Here is a 24,809-nt window from a genome sequence, read left to right on the forward strand (position 1 = left end):
ATTTGCTACTTACTCTTGATAATCATACTTCCTACTTCTGTATTTTAGTAACAGAACTGCCTAATATTAGCAGAGCTGCCCAGCAAAACACCACACTTGTTAGTCCTACCTGGACATGTGTCTAAATTCTGGTCAGGGGGATGTGGACAGGAATGGTGTGTGCAACCCACCTGAAGGGAAGAGGCGTGCCCTCCAGGCTTTCCTCCCTCAGGCTGGAGCCTGAGGATGCAGTGGTGACTCTCTCAGACAGGCCACACAAGCCACGCCCCAGGGAGTAGTGGAGTACTGAGAGAGAAGGTGCTGCAGGGGTCACCTGGCCCCTGCACTCTCCCTGGATCTCTCACCTGCCAGGACTTCTATATTTGAGAAAAACAAACTTCTACACTGTGTAAGCTATAGTTTTCTGATTTCTGTTAAGTGGCCAAATCAAAATTCAGACTAATGCTAATTTACTTGTTTTTTAATTATAAAAATTTATAGCAAGGCATCTTGGCATTGTTTATAGCCATTCCCTTCCATATTGATAGTTACTTGATGTCAAGTCCTTGTTAGGGAAAGACAATCTTCTCTTGTTCAAATTACAACACTCAACTCACAGGTGGTCTCTGGATGCAGGTAATGAACACCTGGATGGCAATGACAGAAATCCAGAACTAAGTGACCAGCAGCCTCCCAAGGAGGGGGCTACTGGGGAAGGTAATGGGGTCAGGGCACAGGAAATAGGGCGGGCAAGAGCTCACACTCTTCTAAACATCAAAATGGGACACCTGGTGTGAGGGATGGGCGTGTGAGGCTCCACTCAACAACGTCCACCTACCAGCCTGAGGTAGTTCTGCAGCATCTGAAGAGGAATCATAGATGCGTAAGTCACACTACAGAGGCAGCCTTCTTGAGGACCTGTAAGAAAGAAAAACAGAGAAGAAACACCAGCTCTGATCAGTGCATTCACTATTTTACTGTTTATAAACAAACATTATCACAGCTTAGTTCCAATCTTCAGAAAGCTCTAGTCTTGGTCAGCATCAGTGCACAGGTCTGGGGCCTCCCTTTGGGCCCATTCCCCAGCTCCATCTCCCCAAGCCCCATAAGTTTTGCTGTTCTTTCAATGCATTATTTGAGCCTAAAGGAATTTTCTAGGAGAACCCTGTACTTTTTTAAAACTAAGTATTATTCAATAATAAAATAAAACTTTATTAGTTGCAACTGAATTTTTAAAGACTCCATTCCCAAGTATGGGAAATACATGATGAAATCTTCAGCCTTCAATCTGAGCTTTAATTTCCTTGTATATAAAATGAGGACAAACAGCAATATGTATCCCTTTGGGTTGTAATTTCCTTATATATAAAACGAGGACAAACAGAAATATGTATCCCTTTGGGTTGTTATAAGTATTAAATGAATTTATACTTAAAAAAATCCCTGCCTGAGGATATTTTTGTTGACTTTAGAAAGAAAGGGAAAGAGAGAGAAAGAAAGGGAGAGAAAGAGAGAAGGAAGTGGGAGATGTGGGAGAAACATTGATCGGCTGCCTCCCATACATGCCCTGACTGGGATCGAAACTGCTACCTAGGTGTGTGCCCTGACCAGGGACTGAGCCTGCAACCTTTTTGGTGTACAGGATGATGCTCCAACTGAGCCACCCAGCCAGTGCATGAACTTATACTTTTTAATGTGCTAAACAGGGCTTAGCATATAGTAGGTACTCACTAAACATTAGCTGGTACCATTATAGTAATTATATTAATCATACACTGTACTTGACACTAACAAACTTCTTTTGACACCCTTTCTGTCATTCTTATCAAAGCATCAGTTTGGCCTGATTTGTTCCTAACGAAATGTAAGCAAAATTTCAGGAATCAACAAATATCATCACAGGTATCCTTCTTAATGGAAGGTTCCAACAAACACTAATTACTTATTAGTGGTAGTCATATGTGCATGGCTGGAGGATGCAGGACTAAAACATGCAGGTTTAAGAACTGGCACTTCTAATTAATCATGAAGCAAATGCTCTGTCAATGATGTCTCACTTTCGAATATCTTTACCTGACAAAAGCACAGTGACTTGCTCTGTTTTATTCTTTCTCATAAAGTCCCACGGGGACAGGGTGGAGCTCTGACCTTCTGACCATGGCACACTCCCTAGTTCAAAAAAATAAAAAAAGTCAGGAGTTTTAAAAGTAATTTTTCTTCTAAAAGTTGATATATGATCTCCTCTGTGAGAAGTCTAAGGAATCCAGAGCTTAAACTGTCAAATGCATAGAGAGAATTTGTAAGGGTCACAGGTGGTGAACTTTCTAGTACAACTTTTAAGGAAGGTCAAGAGAAAGACCTTCAAACTACAAGCTTTTCCAAAGTTGTCCTGGGGAAGTTTTGGGAGAAAACTTGAGCATGAAAACACAACGGAAGACTTCTAGGGTTAAGTTTTCAAGAGCAACCTGGTCACAACCATTCATTGTTCTTCTAGTGCCTACTTCACAAAGGCCAAGCACTTTGAGAGAGGAAACAGGTCCTTTATGATCTAGTCCCTGCCTCCCTTTCCAGCAATTTTTTAGATTACAGGAAAAAAACCCAGATAACCTCAGGTGCTCAGGAGTCTTCTCACAGTCTGGGCCCTCTGTTCGCTCTTACTTAGAAAGGGTCTTACTTCACAGGTGCCTTCTCTATGGAGGGATTAGTAATAAGAACTTGTTTTCATCTCTTTCCTTCCACAGATGAATTCTTAAATACCTATTCTCAGTATGTCCCCAACATACATGCCTACCCCACCTATAACTGTTACCTGTTAGCCGGGGTCCTTTTAACTTAGCTTAGGTTATCAACACAGTAGAATGACATATACATATATTAGTAACAACAACAATGTAGTTACCAATTATCAGTGGCTACAGCCGGGAACAAACTAAGCCCTGTACACAGTGATTTTAGATCTAAAATTCTACTGGGGTGCCCCACCCTCAGTGATGAGCATCAACACTGAAATCCATTGCTCAGAGGAAAATCTACTCAATGGCGGTGAATACCCATCTTCCATTGCCAGTTTCCAGATTAACTGGATGAAGGTGGATGGTAGAGGTCCATTTCCTTCAAAACATGTTTGTCTGACTTTGTTTATCAGACCCCTAAGGCTGACCCACACCTTTAATAACACACTATTGCAACTGTTGCATGAACAAAATGTGATGCTCAGAATCATTTCCAACTTCTTTTAATGCAATTATTTAATTATATGTATTTTAATAATTATGGTAATTTTAATAATCATGCCAAAGAGCTGTAAAAATTGTTGTGAATGTTTTAAAATCTAACAGTAATATATATTTTCAAAGTATATTAGCATATATGAGTGAAGAAAAAAAAACACTTTCTACTATAATTAGCCCATACATTAATGGCATGATGAAAACCACCCTTCTCTCTACCTGGACCATGCTTATACAACATGGTTTTGTCGAGGTAAGTAGGCTTTTCTATCAGATAGACTGGGATTTGAGTCCTGACTGCTTTGCTTGTGAGCTGCACTTCAGACAGGTCATCGTGTAACTTGTCTAGTTATCTATAAAATGAGCCTGTTGTAGGGACTTGCTGAGGTGCCAATAAGAAGCACCCAGCACAATTCTGGCACAGTACTAACTGGTTACTGCAGATGTTAGTTCTCCTGGTTCAAGAGGAATGAAATTCACCAGGGATAACTAACATTTACTGACTACTACTATGCTCACAAAAAAGCAAATCTTATCTTTCTAAGGTCTTTTGAGAATGTTTCATGGATAGTCAAACCTCAGTTCTTAAATGTCTTGGTTCTCACACAATGTTGTTCTTGACCAAGTTGTTCATGGGAAAAATGCCTTCCTTGGTTGTCTAACAAAACTTCAGGTCTGGATTCTCTACCCAGCAACACTTTCATGCTGATACCTGTATGATCACTCACATGTCTCTCAAGTGACAAAGATTTGGTTTTCAAACAAATTGTTTCTTTGTTTTCTGGAATGAATTAAGTTTTAGAACCAAGGTTCCACTGTAACCAGCCATCACCTTGATTCATCCCATGTGGGAGATTTAAATATATCTTCATTAAAGTACTTCTTCCAACTCTACACTTCATTAGGACTCCTGTTCTTGGAGGTGTTAATGGACACACAGGGGTGTCCAACCTGTGGCCCAAGGGCTGCATGTGGCCCAGGATGGCAATGAATGTGGCCCAACACAAAATTGTAAATTTACTTAAAACATAATGACATTTTTTCTGTGATTACGTGTTATGATGTATTTAATGTGTGGCCCAATATAACTCTTCTTCTTCCAGTGTGGCCCAGAGATGTGAAAAGGTTGGACACCCCTGGACAGTACCCCTGGAACTGCCCATGTACAAATTTGGAGCTGTGTTCAGTACTTGTGCATTAGCAAGCAGTTGTAGTGTGGTTACTTTCTTGCATTTATCTAGAATAGCAAGTGCAATCACAAATCCTCATCAAAGGCTTTTGTGTTCTTTACTCTCTGAGTATTATCTGAGACATAAAAGCATTTTTACACTAACAGGCAACATTATGTAATGGTTGCGCTGTGAATACTCAAGTTTCAGCACCAGCAGCTGCCACAAATAAGCTCTGAATGTGTTTAATCACTGAAGTAAGTCTCAAGTTATGAAGCTCATAAACACAATAAACCCAGGAATTCAACTTTCTCTTCATCGTAGAACTGTTGATACCTAGCGTGATGGATTGCACACTGCCTGCATCGAGGCCAACGCTGGAATCAGTGGTGTTATTAAGCGTCACATCTTCCAGACTCCACCATTTATCAGAAGAGATGGCTTGGAAATGATTTGTCAGAGCTTGACTCACTGCTTTTGAAAAATCATCCCATGATGTCTGTTTGCGGATATTTAAAGCACATATTGTGTTTTCACATTCAAAGTCATCAGAAGTGTAGTTGCCTGGTTGAATCTCACCCACTGAAATCCTTAAGGGTATTTTAAGAGCATCTGTTGGAAGAATAAAGAGAATTGGAAGTTTTAAAAAAAATATATCCTGATAGAAAAACAGCAAAACTATAATGTAAAATAAGCAAATATGAACATTTTTTATTAAAAGCAAATCTAAGGGCAGCTTTAATATTTCTTTAAATAACATCAATTCAGTGTTCTCATGCTGGAGTCAACTTTGGTCTTCCATCTCTTCATGGTTTCTTTGGAACCAAGGTTGCTTGAGCTATTCATCTTTCCTTGTATCTTTGGCCTTTTCTACTGCACTGATTCATTCCCTTTAGCACAATTCTAAAGTTCTTTAAAAAAATCTGTGAAAATAAGGGTCTTCTCTGAACCCTGAATTTTCTGTATTGCCCTTTCTCTTTACCTTCATTGATAATGACATGAATGAGGCTGGTTATAAATACTTTATGTATATAAAAGCAATCACAGCATGAGTCTATAGGTCTTCAGCAGGGCTGTCGAGGACAGAACATTGTGGATATCACTCATTCACAGGGTGGCCAGGAGTCAGAGGTGACTCAATGGCATGTAAGATACACATGGCTCTATAGGTCAATATGCTTAGGTTATGGCTTCAGTCATACAAACTTGATCTCAGCCTTAGGATAAGCAGTCTCAGCTGTGAGTACTCAGTAAATTGCCTCCATTTCTCTATACCCCAATTTCTCCTATAAAATAGAAGGCAGGTATAATCAAGGTATTATGGAGAATAAATGAACTCACATTTGGAATGAATTTAACACACTGTTACATGATAAGTACTACTAAGAATGTGATGAATGACAAACAGTATAGCAGAAGCTTCTGAAATGAGTTTTCCAACCTGTCTGTGACACCAGCTGACTGAGGCCCCACTTAGGTGGGCAGCAAACCTCATGCACTTCCTTTCATATGAATTGATTTAGATACTTACCAAGTCATATATCATTATTCCCAAATCCTCTATGTCTGTTAACTCATCACTGTAATTAGTAAATTAAATACTTCATGAACTGATGAAATGAGTTACTATTCCTAAGAAAACTAAGTTGAACACTTTAGAGACACAAAGTTTCTAAGAAAAAAGTTATCTAATGAAGTATTTATGAGTCAATTACAAAAAATTAGTAAACAATTATCTCTATACAGATACTATTTTCAGTTTGTTTCACAAATGCAAGATCTGTTCATTAAAAAAGTCCATAAAAAAGTCATTTGCAACAACAATTAAAATAAAATTTAAAAAAAAGTCTAGCCATTTTAATAATGAGAATGGTTTTGTGACATTGATGTGACCTGGCAGCCCAGGAGAGTAGACTGGCATGCACATGTGTGAACAATGTCAATGTCATTATACTAGTCATTAGGGAAGGTAGACACCACTGAGTGAGCATGTGTACTGTGTGGCCATCACATTCAAAATGACTGAGCAAGGAGAGCAACAGATCTGCATCAAATTTTACATTAAGCTTGAACATTCCTCCACAAAATCTATTTGGATGGTTCAGAAGGTCACAGCTATGGGCAACTGGTGATGGGCAGCAGCTTCATCACAATAACATGCCCACTCATGCATCACATCTTGTGCAGAGATTTTGGCAAAACATGAAATTACCCAGGTGACTCAGACGCCCTACAGCCCAGATTTGGCACCCTGATACTTCTGGCTTTTCCCCAAGGTAATATCACATTTGAAAGGGAAGGGACTTTAGACCATTGGTGTCATTCAGGAAAATACCATGAAACAGCTGATGGCGACTGGGAGAATTGTGTGAGTTCCCAAGGTGTCCTCTTTGAAGAGGACTGAAGTGTCATTAGTCTATGTACAATGTCTCTTTTATTTGGTATCTTCTTCAATAAATGTCTATTTTTCATGTTATATGGCTGGATACCTTCTGGACAGACCTCATATGTTTAAATCTCCAAATACTAGATATCATAGATGAAGCATTAAAGGTGTGGTTTGTTCAAACAAGAATAGTATGTAGAACTTCAGTCAGTAGAGATGTACTAAAATGAAGACTTCCACCTAAAAATTAGTAAAAAGTTACTTCAAATTAAAATAAAATGTTTAAAAATGTGTATTTTTATGATCCCCATTCTTAAATTGGCTTCTCCTATTAACTGGCCAACTAGTGGCTTTTTCTTTTCTGGTTGTTAATACTCAGTTCTCATCTTAGTTACCACCAGCATCTGACACAACGGATGTTTCTGCTCTCTGATGAACACTCCTACTGGATTTCCTCATACCTCAATGGCTGCTCTTTACTGTTGTTCCTTTGTAGGTCCCCCCACTTTTTCCTTAATGACAGAGTTCTTAATGACAGAGTGTTGCAAGGCTTGTTTCTTTTATTTTCTATCTGTGTTCACTTCCTTAGTGATCTCATTCAGTCCCATGGCTTTAAATATCATCTACAGACTGCTGACTCTCAGATTTACACATCTAGCTCATACTTACCCCTGAATTCCACTGACTTAACATCTCCATGTAGTTCTAACAGATATCTCAGATTCTTGCACTCAAACTGAACTTCTGATCCTTATTAGCAAAATCTGCTTCACCTGCAGCCTTCCCCGTGACAGTTGATAGGAACTCCATCCTGCCAGTTAGTTGCTCAGGCTGAAAACCTGGAGTTATCCACAAATCCCCTCTCTCATACACTTTATTTAAATTTTATTTTTCAATTACAGTTTACATTCAATATCACTTTGTATTACTTTCAGGTATACAGCATTCCCCTCTCTTATGCTTCAATTTCAATCCAGCAGGAAGTTCCCTTGGCTCAATCTTCAGCTAGAACCAAACCCCTTCTTACTATCTTATTGGCTACAAGCCTAGACTGATCCATCATTATTGTCTCTTACCTAGAATACTACATTAATGGCCTAGAAAGTTCTCTGATTTTACCTGTGATTTCTTACAGTTTATTCTCAGCAAAGCAGCCAGTGAGACTATTAAATGTACTTCAGATCCTGTCACTCGTATACTCAAACACTGACATGGTTCCCCCCCTAAGTCCTTAGGATACTGCAAATTTCAACAAGATCAGGCCCCCTAACCCACTGTATTTTCAAACTTCTCTGACCTCTCTTCCTTCTTTTCTGCCCTTGCTCATTCTAATCCCATGACCCTGACAGTTCCTCAGACACACAGGTATGCCCTACCTTAGGGCCTCTGTCCACCTGATGTTCTGATGTTCTTCCTGAGATATCTACATAGCTTCCCTTCTCCTCCTTCGAGTGTTTACGTGGATGTCTTGTCAGTAGGCTACCCTGTCCATCATTTTAAAAACTGAAACTCCTACACCCATTTTAAAAACTCCCATTCTCTATCCTGCTTGATCTTTTCCATAGTGCATATTACCACCTCGCATATCCTAGAATATATTATTTCTTATGTTTATTGTTAATTTTTTGTCTCTTAGCATTAAAATATAAACTGAAGTAGATTTATTTATATGGCTAGCTTATGGAATGGATTGAGTGATAATTTCAACATAAGAGGTCATACATATTCTTTTATATGACCTAGCACTCCATATTCATAAACCCACAAGTAAACCTTCCATATAATGTGTTGAAAGCATATATTCTTCAAGCTGGAAGACACCCAAAAGATCACCAATTATATTCATAGACAGGTAGGCAAACAGATGTGGAGAGACAACCGACTTGCCTAGGTTCATACAACCAGGTCATGGCGAAGTACCCAGCCATGATTTCTCATACCCTCTTAGTCTCATGTCTACAAAGACAACCTAAGCCAGAAGAAAAGAATAATTACTTAGACTTCTTTCCTAGGAAGATCCTTTATTATCTGAATACCAACTATTTCTGTAAAAAAGTTAATCTACATGGAAAAAATAATTACCACAGTTGTGATCAATAAATAGTTTTTTTTTTTTTAAATAACAGCTAGGGTTCAAAGAAAGGTAAGCAGAGAATGAGAAAACAGAGTTGCGTTAGTATTTTTCCCATTGTCCCTGAGGCCCCACAGTGTGGATGAGGGATGAACAGTGAGGCTTCGAAAGGTACTCACTCAGGTTCTCCAGCAGATGCTTGCAGTCATCAGTGGCAACATCATGCGAAGTCCGGCCGCACTTATCTCTCCTATCTGGCTTGAGTCCTTCATGCCTACACAAGATTTCTAGGCAGTTCTGTAGGACAAGAGCTCTATTACTTCATGTCCAAATGAATAATCTTGAGCTAAAACCCCAAGGGAAAAGACTGTTGCCCACAGCAAGCAAATCATGAATTCTCAGCCAGAAATCTTATTTCAATTTCAGTAACCCAAATATACAGACTATTCTTAATAATGTCTCAAAAAGTAAAGCAAAGAGTGCTTCATTTAACTGTGAATCATAGTATCAAAACATTGTCCCACAGAATAGCCTCTTAGGTTTCAAGAGAAAAAAAGATTAGTTTATTAATTACTCAGCTTGCACAGTGAAATCAGGAAAGAAATTGAGGGACAGTATCCCTCTATGGTAATTTGGCAATGTAAAACAAAAAGACTTATGCTACAACTGGATGCTACTTGCTATCTTTTAGACTACGAACTGCCTTCCTGGTCATGTAAGTGCAGGGCTCCAATTTTAACAATTCTGTCCCACAGTCCTTGAAAGCATTTTTATATTAAGATCTTACACTGTCTATTTTTCTTTTAAATTTAAAATACGTAAAGACCATATTGGTTGAATTTTTAGAAAAACATTTCCAATAGATACTAAAGTTATATTCCCTCTTTTTCATCTTTTCTTCTTTAGTGTTGCTTAGGAAAAATCTTCACTCAAAATGGATCAATAACCTACAAACTGACAAGCCTTATTTTTCAAAAACCTTCAAACCAATGTAGAAGTAAATGTAAACATTTTCTAATAAATAATTGCATGGCAGGTGTGACATCAGGCTATTTACCAAGGAACTCTACTAGCTCAACTTTGGCCACTTCATGTTTTGTTCACTGATTTCCCACAAGAACAAGCACAAAACTGAATAGACCAGAGTCAATGAAAAGAAACTACCAACCAAAGCAAGCAACGTCCTTCTCATCACTTATACACACACACAGGCTTTGATATAAAACACCCTTTCTATGTTTGGAAAAGCACACCCTTTTCCTTTTTATTTTACTATTTTAGTGAAGTAGAATATTTACATAGGATGTGCACAAATAAATGTGCAGCTGGAAGAATGATCACAAAGTGCAATACTTGTGTAAGGAGCACTTTGTGAGCTTCCATCTCAATCTCTAGCCCCTTCTTTCTCTCCCCACAGGTACCAACAACTCTGATTTCTAGTATTAGAAACTGGCTAGCCTGTTTATGAACTTTATGTAAATGGAATAATAGTGGCACAGTTTTATATTTGGCTTGTTTCAGTCAACATAATGTCTATAAAATATATCCATGTGTTGGGAGTAGTTACAGTCCATCTTTTGTTTTGTTCTTTTTTAAATTACTATGTGGTACTGTGTGATATGAATATACCACAATTTATAATCTCTTATTGATGGGCATTTGAATCCTTCTATGAACATTCCAGTCCAAGTCCTTTGGTAGACATATGTACACATTGCTGTTGAGTACATGTACCAGAGTTGGACTGCTAGATCATGGGTATGCACATGTTCTAAGTCAGTATATACTGCAAAGTGCTTTCAAAGAGGCTATACCAATTTCCATTCCTACCAGGAGAACATGTGAGTTCCAACTGCTTCGTATTGCTCTAAAACATATAATAAATGCATCCACAAGTTTACAAGGAGGTAAAGGAAATCCCTAACAGCCAGAAAGAAAAGCAAGAAGTCAGGTGAAACCACCAATTAAGTGAAATTTGATCAGGAAACCAGCCCTGGTTTAAGGGCAAACCTTATGGAGACACGTTTTGGACACTGTGGGGACAGAAGACTAGGGCTTGGGACCCACAAATTGCAGAAGCTGAACCAGAGGAACCCTGGGTAAAGAAAATCTGCCTGTATGCAAAGGGAATCAGCTCAGACACCACTGCCTCTGCTCAGAATAGAGGAATTGCCCCTATAATTGTAATCAAAGTCTAGCTTTCGTGGGTCTGGGGTTCAGATTTAAGAAATCACTGTGTCAAGAAATCAGTTAAAAACGAAGTGAAATATATGAATAACAATTCTAATCAAACTGTTTTATTAATTTGCACAAAAGCAGTAAATGCATAAGGTAGTTAATGAGAAATTCAGAAATGCTGACTTAGAGATGAAGTCTAAAATAAGTATTAAGTAGAATGCAGTTCGAGCACTAAACTGTGAATTCCCAGATGATAAGAGAGAACACATTTATTATGCAAGTCAGTACCTGCAGCAAAAGCAGGTAAGAGTCAAAACAAACCCGGATTGTAATCCTGCCAATATAAATTATTTTATCTATATCTTTGGTAAATCATTTAACATTTTTTTTGCTTCAGTTACCTTATGTGTTTCAAATGTCTATTTTAATAGGAGGTGTTATATCATTTACATGAAAAGATTTATAAAAAGCTCTTGCTCTTATATTCTCAGCACCTCCTAACTCTCAATATTTACTAGCTGCTGTTATTATTATAATCAACATAATCATCACCAGTTAGAAAACAGCCTGAATTTTCAGTTAAGTGGTAATGGATTACAGTACATCAACAAATGCCACTAATCTCAATATAATTCTAGGTGACATTACGCTAAATTACAAAAAGAAATGATAAAAGGTACAACCCCAATCTATAAGATTCTTTTATTTCTGATACTTACAGAATGTTATATATAATTTATATTGCACTCAGGTGAGTCAGTGGGCAATATATATAAGCAGTGACTTTCTCTTTAAGGAAGCAAAAATGTTAGGAAGATAGGATAACGCATATCCAAACACCACTATATGTGTGAATTCTACAGAGCTATTCTGGGTTCAGTGGGGAACACAAAGATGATAAGAACTTTACCCACTGGCACATAACAACAACAGCTACAACTATTTGAGTACATATTACGTGCCAGGCACAGTCCCAACACTTTCCAAGTATTTAGTGGTCATCTATCCACACAGGTGCTGTGATAGGCTCAAGGACTATATAATGAATAAGATAACAGTTCTGTTCCTCAGGAAGGAATGCAAAATGTAGTAAAGAGTTAAATATGGGGAAAATGTACACAGGGAAGGGAGCTGTTGAAATGAGCAAAGTTTTACAATGTAGAAAGGGAAGAGGAGGGAAAGGTGTAGAAAATAATCTAAGTTTTCTCTCTACTGGGTGGGATTGTGTGAAGAGGAGAAATGCTGTGATGCCAGTCACTGCTTCTGGAAATGGATTCCTAGGGGCCTTAATGGGGCAGGGTGTTCTACTGACGTGCTGCAGAGTGAGATGTAGATAATTGAGTCCAAGCTAAAGTTCTATTAGTTACCATACAGTTATATCTGTAATAACAGGGGCATTAAAAAAGCATTGGCTTAGGCCTCAGCTTTTACTTCTACTCACGTCCCATTCACCAGAACCTAGGTAGGTGGCCATAGTTACCTGCAGTGGAGGGTAGAGAAGTAAATCTTTATTTTGGGTGGTCAGGGGCCCCTCTGAAAACTGAGGGATCTGTTTTATAGAGGAAAAGTAGAAGAGATGTTGAGGGCCCTTGGACCATCTCTACCATGGTCCTTTAAGGAGAGCTGAGAAGCAAGGTACCAGTACCCAGGGGACTAAGCAGAAATCCCAAGTCCAAAGAGCTAGAGTAAAATCAAAATCAAGGCAGAGAGCTGAGGGTTCGATATTGGACAGAGGGAGCGACAGCAAAAGCAGTTTGTAGACACACAGGAAGTAAGGTCGAGTGCAGGTGCTGGGAACAACCATGGGTGTGGGTGTACCCACTGTTTTGCAGGGCAGGGGAGATGAAAGGTGTTAAAAATGGGAAGTAAGGGCATAAGCAAAAAGGCAGATTTTGGGGTAAATGGTGAAAAATGAAGATGGCTGGAGTCAGCTGCTAAGGATTGACTGCTGAGGCATTTGGATGCTTTTCTATCGACATGAGGATATTTTCAGGTAGCAAAGTGTCATAATCAGCTCAGAAAACCAGTTAGTATGTTTCAATGACATATTGGAAAGGAAGAGGGTGACAGGAAGGGCGCTGTTAAAAAGAACTGTAGTAATTTACTCTTTGATTCAACAAACACTAGTACTTTGGGCCAGAGACTCTGCTGGGCATATACAAAGATGGAAAAGTGATTTTGGAGAGGAGGGAGAAAAGAAGAGAGGCATGCAAACAATTACAGTTTTAAAGTGCAAACTCCCTAACTGAAGTGTGAAGAGGTGCCCTGGGAATATCTGACTCTTGGAAGCCAAGAATTAAGCTGAGATGTTTTCCTGGCAGAGAAGGGTCAGGACAGGAGGTCATTTGAGGTAATGGGAACAGCAGATGCAAAGACAGGGAGAGAAGAGAAAGCACAGGCTGCCTGCACAGCAGTTAGTAGTGCCTGGTTAGAACAGGAATGCATTTTGGAATGAGACAGGAAGTATACCTGAGGAGGTAGACTGAGGCCAAATTAGGAAGGGACCTGTCTGCCATGACAAAGGTCACTTATCCCAGAAGTGATAGAGCCTTGTAAAGACATAAAGCAGGTAAATGACATGACCTTCAGTTCTGTTTGCAAGGCCCCTCTGATGGCAGTGTGAAGGAGTGGGAGTGACTGGGTGGAGAGACCCTACTGGCACCTACATAGCAGATGATAAGGGCACTCCGAGGATGGTGCTCATCAGGCACAGGAGAGGCCACATATTCAAAATTCATTCATAAAAGAATAAAATCTAGAACTGTATTGATCAGTTGAAATCATTAAGTTAGGAAAATGAAGTAAGTGAACACAAATGGCAGGTGATGTTTTCGGATAAAGAAAGGAGAACAAGAGATGTGGCAGCCTGGCAAAGGAGCATAAACATGGGGGCCCAAGGATTCACCCACTTGGAGCTGCTGGGTAAAATCAACAGGGTTACAATGTAATTTTCTAAACTGGGACACTTTTAAGAGTAAAAAGGATGCACTGTTAATAATTACATTGGTATGACAGATATAAGCAAGAACTGTACTAGCCAGGGTGGGAAGTTTGTAGCTCTAGTTATCAAGGAAATGCCCTGTAAACTGTGGCCACCAGGATGGATTCAGAAAATGGTAAGCTGGACAGGAGGTAAGATTTTGGAATCTCTAAAAGACTGCATTCTGAGTATCGATAAGATCACTCCAGTGATTAAGTACAGAATGGGAGAAAGGGGTCAAAATCCAGACCAGTGAAGGTATTGGTGGAAAACACTGGAGAGTCCATGAGCATGCCTGTTAGAAGTTTATGTCAGAATAATTTAGTTGGCTAAGTTTATGCACTGCTGCTCAAATTAGGCAAGAACGCCATACTCTGCACTGAACACTGTGGTATGTGTATTAAAAAAATAGTCTTCCCTTTGTTTACGCAGAGCTAAGTCAGTCTGGTCTTTCAAAAACAATTTTATAAAAATTAAGAGAAAAAGAAATAATCATGGAAAATCAAAAACACACAGATTCCAAAGAAGAGATTTCTATTTATCATGAATAACCTCTAGTCCCAAAGATATGGTTCAACTTCACAGGTATCCTTTCTCCTCTCAGCCAGTTATTCAGCTCTGTCTGACTCTTGATCACCTTTTTCTCCTTTCAGCCACGACCTCTGAGGAGGGAATTGAAATTTCAGGGCCCCAAGTGGGCCTGTGCACTTCAACACACACTTCATCCAGACCAACCAGTTGGGGGAAGATGGTACAGTGTGAACAGAAATGCCTGACACTCGCCCAGCTAAAAGCCAAGGATGCATCAGGCAGACCACAATCCTAACGCAATACAAGAATGGCCTGCAGATGGTGACAAGAGGGCAACCATCTAATGAGAGGACAGTGGGCATGCCCAGAGATGGCTTCTAGAATGCTGGAAGTAAATGTCTGGAAGACACTTAAAAAGTCAGATCTGAAGATTTGGGTTTGGGACTAGTTATTGGAGAAGCCACAGTTGAAGCTAAAAGACTGGGTAAATTCTTAAAAAGCAGGACTAGCCAGCTGTGAATGGAGGTTGGAAATTGCTTAAGGTCAAACAGTAGAAAAACCTGAAAAAAAACAAAAAGAAAGCCCAGTCACCAAAGTTGGGGGGGAAGCAAGGAAGGGAACAATGTTGGGGGAGGAGTTTGCATTAAACAGTTAGCTCAGAGAGACCACATAAGAGCATAAGTGGTTAAGTGGTAAGAAGCCAATGGCTTTGGCAATACATTAACTAGAACTCTAATTTCCTCCTGCAGTCAGAAAGACACACAGTCCCAAATATAAAGAAAGAATTTCTTTGTATGAGAGTTTCAACAGCAAAGATGCTCAAATCCACACAATCTCCCTAATACGTTTCTGCTGCAGGAACTTGACATGTCAAAGTTCTCATGACAGTTTCGCTAAGACACTCTTCTAACTACTCACACTAACTGATGAAAACAAAGGTTTATTCTCGGTGATCAGTTCAGCTCCAGAGTCACAGGCTAGTTTTAGAGAGAGGTACACCTAATACCAAATACAAAATAATGATTTGCATAAATTTCTTATCTGTTGGGAAGAAGACCAAGGACAAAAATAGAAAAAATACTGCTGATTTGGGAATCTGATCTCCTATAAATCGACCTTGGGGAATTAGTTATACTAATATACAAGACTTAGTTTTTGCATCTGTAAGATGAGGGTGTTAGACTGGATGAAGTATGTCTCTTTGAACTCTGAAACCCCACAGTTCTTCATTGAAAAATGTGAAAACTGAGGTCACCTTGGGTGACAGGACTACTACTTTATGTAGACTGGACACATATATACTACTGCAGAGAGAAAAAAAACAGTCATTTTTTAAGTCTGCTGGTGGTCAGTACAGAACTTTTTACTTATATGATTACTTCAGAATTGTTTTTTTATTTTTTCAGAAAACTGTTCTTCACAACTTAGTTGTAAATGGATTACCTCTCTGGAGAACTACCTCAGCCAGAATATAAACTTTGCATTAGGCAAATGATGCCAGAATATATTCCAATACCTTTGACTAGGAAGGAAGGCAGCATGGTATACTGTGAAGAGTAATTACATGAGGCAATATGGGCTTCATTCCCAACTTGTACCTATTAATCCTTCAAGGTTTAAATGTCTTTATAATCATAATAATTATTAAAATGAAGAAGTTAGACTGAAAGATTAAGTATCCACTTCAGGGCTAAAAATCTATTATTTTAATCTATTATTTTACTTAGATTTGTTTGAATATTGTCAGTCAAGCTCAATTTTTAAGATCTTTCTTTTCTTATTGAAAATTCATCGTATGCTTCTTACAGTAAGAGAATACAGGGAGAGACACATTCCATGTGAGAAAGAAGTCACAGTTCCTTTTATTCAACAAGGACAGAGCACCCACATTTGCCAAGTGCCTGGGGACCCATGAAGCTAATCAAGGGTACCAAAAGCACCAGGACTAATAAGGAGTCATAATAAAAAAGGTGAGCTACAACACAAGCACCCTAAACTGTAGGGTGACTCACGCCAGGGAGCAGGTTCCTGTCTCTGCCTAGCATTGCGTTCAGTAGCTGAATAGTCTAGATCAGTCATGCTCAGGTTTTGTTTTGCTCTTTTATTTCTTTTTGCCTCCAGGTTGAATACATGTACACCCACTCCTACCAGTAACATATTGCATTACACTCAGAGACTTTCTTTAGGGGGTTAAGACAGGTTGTAAACTACCCCTTCCATGTCCCATTCCACCATTAAATGAGATTCACTGTCTTAGATTAATGGTCTATTTTCAAATTTAAACTTTCCACATTTCTCATTTTTGTCTCCTAAAAATTTTATGTCAAATGCTGTTAAATTCCATGCAAATCAATACATATAGTGTATATATATTGAGTTCACAAGATTTTTGTAGTTTTTTGTTAAAGAATAAAATGAAAAAACTGCTAATGAAGAATACTTTACCATTAAACCAAATCATACCTTTTTCTCACTTAAAAAAAAACACCACCACCAAAGTCCAAAATTACCAGCTTTTTTTCTAGATCACAATAACAGGAAGTTACCCAACCAGGAGCTCCAAATGCATATTTTTAGGTATTCCCGGATGTCTCCAACTGGATAAACATATCACAGCACATAAGTTTAGCATGTCTAAACCCACATTCTATCTTCCTGATCACACGATATCACTTCTCTTTCTGGGAACATCACTATTATCCTTCTATTCAGCTTCTTCATTTCCCATATCTAATCTGTCTTCAACCCTTGGACATTTCTAGTCTGAAATATCTCTTATTATTTCTACCACTCCCATCATCTTTAGTCTCTCTCCCTTGATACCTACTTTTTCATAATCCCCAATCTTCTAAATGTTTTTGCCAAATCAATCAATTTAAACTAGAGGGCTGATTACTTTGCTCCCCTGTGCAAAACCTTTCAATGGCTTTACTCTGACTAGTAAATAAAGCCCACACTCCTTAATATGTCACTGAAGGCCGATGCCATCCTATGAAACCCCCAATCCAGTCTTATTCATTCTCATTAGCTCAGTTGGAGCTATTATCCACCTGCCCTTCCCATTCTCTGTTCCTATTGCTTCCTCCATCTGAACTACTGTTTTCCCCACTGACGATGGCAATTCTAGCCCACTCTGCAAGGCTCCAAATGATATTTAGCTCCTGTTAAATGAGTAATTTCTGAGCCCAACGCTCCTGCAAATCTGCTCTCTGAAATATGGGCATTCTCTTTTTTCCACAAAAATAAAAATGTGCATTTTTCTACTGTTCCAACCATACATTTCTTTTTAATATAATGTCCACTGTAGTTGACATTTGGTTATCTTGTTTTAATTTTTTTGTACTTAACCTACAGCTGTCTTCTACCCCACACCCTTGTCACTGGACTAAAGAGTTACCTAATGGCATAAACGATCCCTGCAAATGATAGCATACACAGCACCATGCACTCAGAAGCTTTCTAATGGCTTTTTATTCTAGAGCATATTATTTCCAAAATGGCATAAATAGAAAAAGAAGTTTAAACGGATACCCCACTATATCATTTCTTTAATATTCAAAATCTTTTTCAGCTTTAACTGATAAGTAAAATCCAGTGCTCCCTCTATTAGCAGGACAACACAGGTAGGGTGTCATGGGGCTGTTCATGTTAGAAGGCATGTATTTGAGTCCAGGCCCTCCCTCTAACTAGTATGATAGGCTTGGTACTGAATCAAACAACCCAATGGACTTAAGCCAAAACCAGTTTTTTCCCCTAATTTTAGATGAGATATGTGTAAAATTACTCACATTCCTTGTTAACAAACTCCAAACATTTTTTAGGAAAAGTCTCATATACTCTGGACCATAAATATTTGCTGGGCAGAAAAAAATCAGTTCATGGGGAAAAAGGACAAAGTGGCAAACACACAGGGGCTGTGATCACCTGCAGAGTCTGTGGATGCCCACTTGGGAGAGTTGAGAGTCGCGTAGTGACCAGCACTGACCCCCATAGTCACTGGTCTGGCTAGAGAATTGGGCTGTACACAGCGGAGCGGCAGGCTTGAGTAGGAGGAATTTCTCAAAAAGAAAAACTGTTTGGGGAACACTCCAGCAACAGCTGTTCGGCCTCCTCCCCACCCAGGTGGGCAGCAATCCTGAGGTGGCGTGGAAGTTTGCGCAGAAGGCCCTGCTCGCCCACATAGCATTAGAAAGGCTGTGCACCTGAGCCCACAGGGCCAAGGCAGCCTAGCCCAGCAAGCGGGCGTCGCACCCCAGCCCACAGCGGTAACCCTGGAGTGGGGAAAGAGCACTCTCAGGAAGACCTGAATCTGACACCCAAGGTACGGGGAGAGGCATCAGGCTAGCTCTAGGGAGAATGGGCTCAAGACTGGGTGAGTGCAGATCTGGAAGGCAGGAAAACCGTACCAATCTCCCCTTAGGCTGCTGCAGCACCCAAGACCAGAGAAACTGGTTTGACCGGTTTGGCCACTTTGAAGCCAACGAGAGGGTTTTTTTCTTTTAAGTAATCTTTTATTTATTTTTAATTTTTATTATTGTTTTATCTTTCAATACCTTTTTCCTCTCCTTCTTTCTTGTTTTATTCCTTCTTTCTTTCTTTCCAATTTTATCTCTTCTTCTCCCTTCTTCTGCCTTTTTCTTTTTTTAAATACCCACAAGTGAGACAAAAAAATCCTGGAACTGTGAAAAGACCAGTTGGACCCAAAGAGGGGGCAACCCAACAGTTGAGCCAGTGAGACAAAATTCACTTTGCTATTAAAGAGAACCTGCAAGTTATTGCATATTTGTATTATTATTTTTTTCATTATTCTTACATCTTTTATTTTAATAGTATTTTTGTATTCCTCTTGTTTCTGTTTAGTCTTCTTTGCTTGGCTGATTATATTGTATCATTTGAATGGTTTCCCCTGTTCTCTCTTTCATAGTGCATTGCTAACTTACTGTCCTTCATGTCACTTGTGTTCCTTTACCACAATACTCAAGGTACTATACTCCCTATTCTTATTATCCAGATCACATAGATTCTGTCATATGATTGTTACTATAATATTACTGCAAATAATAGCTTGTTCTATACAATTGTAAACACTTCATTACACCCCTCCCAGATCTTAGCCCACTTCAGTTTTCTGAACTCTATTACTATAGTGGTTAACTCTATTCTCTCACACACTATACCTATGTACTATCCTTTAGTCTCACCTTACCTCAGAATCTGACCTCCCACAACCTCACTGCTTTCTAGACCCACCTCACAATCCTTCCCTCCCCAACAAGAGTCTTACTTCTTTCCGTCCTTTCTAAAAAGTGACTAGTTGGGTAGAAAATCATGGTTAACACTATACATAGCCAAAGGATCTCCTACCTCTTCTCTACCAGCTGCTACTGTAAATATCATAGAATACTCTCTTGCTGTCTTAAACCATTTTGCCCCCCACCCCCACCCAACTGATCACAAAAAAAGAGTAGGTGGAAGCAGTGAACAGCAGGATACCCACTGGAAGAGGAAACCCAAGAACAAAGGAACCAACAAGAGATAACAGAAGAAGGTGAAGGAGGGTGGAAACCACACAAACCTCAACCCTATCTGGAAACACAACTAAACAGTGGAGACACTACCCAGTACAAACAACTGAACAAGAGCAAGAGAGAACCCTCAAAACCTTGTACACAGGAAGAACCAGCTTCAACACAAATTGCCCTCACCAGGACAACAAAATACAAAAGGTGGTGGACAGAGTGACCCTCAGTTAAGGAGCTGGTGGGAAGGACCCACCAAAGAAAGACCCAACAACAAGCAAAACGAAAAGAAAAACACAGAGCCAACTTAAACGACAGTCCAAGACTAGTGAGTTTGAGATCAAGGAGACTGCACCACTTAATCTCACAGGTATTCTACCACAGAAGTTCACACCATAACCCCAAGGAGCCAGAACACAACAATTTAAGAAGCTGAAGCTAACAAGAAGAGTCTCACAACAATGGGAAGACAAAGAAGCAATCCCCAAATGAAAGGAAAGGAGGAAGCCTCAGAAAGAATGCTAAATGAAATACAGGCAACTCAACTATCAGACACTGAATTCAAAGCAATGGTTATCAGGAAGCTCAATCAGCTCACAATGAGCTACCAGAAACTACATGGAAACTACAGTGAACTCACTGCAAACTATATCAATATGAAGAAGGAAACAGAAACAACCAACAAGAGCAAAGAGGAAATGAAGAATACCATTTCTGAATTGAAGAACACAGTAGAAGGAATCAAAAGCAGGATTGATGAAGCAGAAGATCATATCAATGAGCTAGAGGACAAAGTAGAAAAAAAACACCCAGAAAGAGCAAGAAAAGAAAAAGAGGCTCAGAAAGAATGAAGAGGGATTAAAAGAAATACAAGACAATACAAAACGTAATATTATCCGTATAATAGGGATACCAGAAGGAGAAGACGAAGAAAAGCAAGGGATAGAAAACCTATTTGAAAAAGTAATGACAGAAAACTACCCTAATTTGATGAGAGAAAAAGCCACACAAATCCAGGAAAAACAGAGAGTCCCAATCAAGAGGAACCCAAAGAGGCCCACCTCAAGACACATCATCATTAAACTGGCAAAATTCCAAGAAAGAGAAACTTAAAGGCAGCAAGGGAGAAACAGGAAGTAACATAAATGGGAGCCCCAATAAGGTTAGCAGCTGACTTCTCAATGGAAACGCTCCAAGCCAGAAGAGAATGGCAAGAAATATTCCCAGGAATGAGAGCCAGAGGCCTGCAACCAATACGACTTTACCCAGCAAGGCTCTCAATCAAGATAGAAGGCCAAATAAGGAGCTTCCCAGACAAAAGAAATCTAAAAGAATACACCTCCACCAAATCAGCTCTGCAAGAGATGCTAAAGGGCCTGCTTTAAGGAAAGGAAGGACAAGAGAGAGAGAGAGGGAGAGACAGAGGGAGAGAGAGAGGGGAACACAGGTAGGAAAATGGCAACAAATAAGTACCTATCAATAATAACCTTAAACGTAAATGGGTTAAATGCTCCAATCAAAAGACATAGAATAGCTGAATGGATAAGAAACCATGACCCACACATACGCTGCCTACAAGAGACCCACCCTCAGGACAAAAGACCTACACAGACTAAAAGTGAAGGGCTGGAAACAAATTTTCCAAGCAAACGGACAGGGAAAAAAAAAGCCAGGTAGCAATACTCATATCAGACAAAACAGACTTCCAAAAAAGGGCCATAAAGAGAGACCCAGAAGGTCACTTCATAATACTCAAGGGAATAACCCACCAAGAAGACATAAACATTGTAAATATATATACACCCAACATAGGAGCACCCAAATACATAAAGAAAATCTCAGAGGACTTCAAGAAAGATATTGACAGCACAAAATTATGGTAGGGGATTTTAATACCCCACTGTCAAAAATGGACAGATCTTCCAAACAAAATATCAACAAAGATATTGTGACATTGAACAATGCCCTAAATCAAATGGACTTACTGATAATATATAGAGCCCTTCATCCCAAGGAAGCTAAATACACATTCTTTTCAAATGCACATAGAATATTTTCGAAGACAGACCACATGATAGGACACAAAACAAGCCTCAACAAATTCAAGAAAACTGAAATCATACCAAACATTTTCTCTGGCCACAAGGGACTGAAACTAGAAACCAACCCCAAGGGAAAAAAACCAAAACACTCAAAATCATGGAGATTGAGCAGCATGCTATTAAATGATGAATGGGTCAAGAATGAAATTAGGGAAGAAATCAAAGTTTCTGGAAACAAATGAAAATTAATTCACAACAACCCAAAACATACGGGGACACAGCAAAGGCAGTCCTGAGAAGCAAGTTCATAGTGATACAGGCCTACCTAAAAAAGATAGAAACATTTCAAACAACCTAACCCTACACTTACAAGAACTCAAGGAACAACAAAGACAGACCAGAGCAAGCAGAAGGAAGGAAATAACCAAGATCAGAGCAGAATTAAACAACATAAGAGACTAAAACCACAATTCTAAGGATCAATGAATCCAGAGGCTGGTTCTTTGAAAAGATAAAAATGACAAGTCTTTAAGCAGGCTCATCAAGAAAAAAACAGAGAGGACCCAAATAAACACAATCAGAAATAAAAGAGGAGAGATTACAACTGACACCACAGAAATACAAAGGATTGTAAGAAATTACTACAAAGCACTGAATGCAAAGAAATTCGAAAACCTAGGTGAAATGGACAAATTTCTAGAAAAATATAATCTTCCAAAACTCAATGAAGAAGAAGCAGAAAGCCTGAACAAACGAATAACAGCAAATGAAATTGAAGCAGTAATCAAAAAACTCCCGACACACAAAACCCCTGGACCAGACAGTTTCACAGGACAATTCTACAAAGCATTTAAGGAAGAGCTAACCCCTATCCCTCACAGACTATTCCAAAAAATCCAAAATGATGGAAGACCCCCAAACTCTTTCTATGAAACCAACATCATCTTAATCCCCAAACCAGATAAAGACACAACGAAGAAAGGAAACTTCAGGCCAATATTGCTGATGAACATAGATGCTAAAATCCTCAACAAAATACTGGCAAACCGCATCCAACAATACATTAAAAAGATCATACACCATGACCAAGCAGAACTCATACCAGGGATGCAAGGATGGTACAATATTCACAAATCAGTAAATGTAACACATCACATAAACAAAAGCAAAGACAAAAACCACATGTGCCAGAAAAAAAAATCACATATCAACAGATGCAGAAAAAGCACTTGATAAGGTACAGCACCCATTTATGATAAAAAGACTCAGCAAAGTGGGAATAGAGGGAGCATTCCTTAACCTAATAAAGGCCATATATGAGAGACCTACAGCCAACATCATATTCCATGGGCAAAAACTAAAATCTTTTCCACTAAGATCAGCAACAAGACAAGGTTGTCCACTTTCACCACTTGTATTCAATATAATATTGGAAGTTTCAGCCACAGTGATCAGACAGGAAGAGGAAATAAAAGGCATCCAAATCAGAAAGAAAGAAACAAAACTGTCATTGTTTGCAGATGACATGACAGTGTACATATAAAATCCTATAGACTCCACCAAAAAAACTGCTTGACTTAAATGAATTTGGCAAAACAGTGGGATACAAACTCAATATCCAGAAATCAAAGGTATTTTTGTATACCAACAATGAAACAGCAGAAGCAGAAATCAAGAAAAAAATTCCATTTGATATAGCAAAAAGAAAAAGAAAATACCTAGGAATAAACCTAACCAAGGAGGTAAAAGACCTGTATGCAGAAAACTACACAACACTGAAGAAAGAAATCAAGGAAGACACAAACAAATGGAAACATACACTGTGTTCATGGATTGGAAGAATTATCATCATCAAAATGTCCATACTACCCAAAGCAATTTACAGATTCAATGCAATACCTATTAAAGTACCAATGGCATATTTCACAGACATAGAAGGAACACTTAAAAAATTTATATGGAACCATAAATGACCCCAAATAACTGCTGCAATTTTGAGAAAGAAGAGCAAAGTAGGAGGGATCACAATACCTGATACCAAACTCTACAAGGCCACTGTAATCAAAACAGCCTGGTACTGGCATAAAAACAGGCACATGGACCAATGGAACAGAACAGAGAACCCAGAAATAAACCCAAATCTCTACAGTCAATTAATATTCGACAAAGGGGGCAGCAACATAAAATGGAATAAATATAGCATCTTCAACAAATGGTGTTGGGAGAACTGGACAGCCACATGCAAAAAAATGAAACTCGAGCACCAACTTACACCTTACACAAAAATAAATTCAAGGTGAATGAAAGATTTAAATATAAGCTGTAACACCATTAAAGTCCTAGAGGAGAACATAGGCAGGAAAATCTCAGATATTTCATGCAGCAACATTTTTTCTCATGTCTCCTAGAGGAAGGGACATAAAGGAAAGAATAAAAAAATGGGATCTCATCAAAATAAAAAGCTTCTGCATGGTGAAAGAAAACAGTATTAAAATAAAAAGAGAACCAACTGTATGGGAAAACATATTTGCCAATGATACCTCAGACAAGGGTTTAATCTCCAAAATATATAAAGAACTTACTTGACTCCACTCTAAGAAGACAAGCAACCCAACTGAAAAATGGGCAAAGGAACTTGAACAGATACTTCTCCAAGGAGGACATACAGAGGATCCAGAGACACATGAAAAGATGCTCAATATCGCTAGCTATCAAAGAGATGCA

At 39.0% G+C, this 24,809-nt stretch overlaps 1 protein-coding gene across 5 annotated transcripts in view; it reads right to left on the minus strand.

Moving 5' to 3' along the window:
* The window catches only part of CTTNBP2 (cortactin binding protein 2), a 182,894-nt gene that overhangs the window by 54,414 nt on the left and 103,671 nt on the right, over positions 1 to 24,809 (minus strand). For 4 of the 5 annotated variants that reach the window (XM_036010844.1, XM_036010845.1, XM_036010848.1 and 1 more), the window contains 4 exons: positions 9,015 to 9,132; positions 4,715 to 4,990; positions 2,053 to 2,148; positions 818 to 897 (listed from right to left, as the gene is read on the minus strand). In XM_036010844.1, the coding sequence (XP_035866737.1) occupies positions 818 to 897; positions 2,053 to 2,148; positions 4,715 to 4,990; positions 9,015 to 9,132 (570 nt within the window). The remainder of the gene's footprint in view (positions 1 to 817; positions 898 to 2,052; positions 2,149 to 4,714; positions 4,991 to 9,014; positions 9,133 to 24,809) is intronic. The other variant, XM_036010846.1, reaches the window with a different exon arrangement.

Source organism: Phyllostomus discolor, chromosome 10, assembly GCF_004126475.2.
Source record: "Phyllostomus discolor isolate MPI-MPIP mPhyDis1 chromosome 10, mPhyDis1.pri.v3, whole genome shotgun sequence".
NCBI classification, from domain to species: domain Eukaryota; kingdom Metazoa; phylum Chordata; class Mammalia; order Chiroptera; family Phyllostomidae; genus Phyllostomus; species Phyllostomus discolor.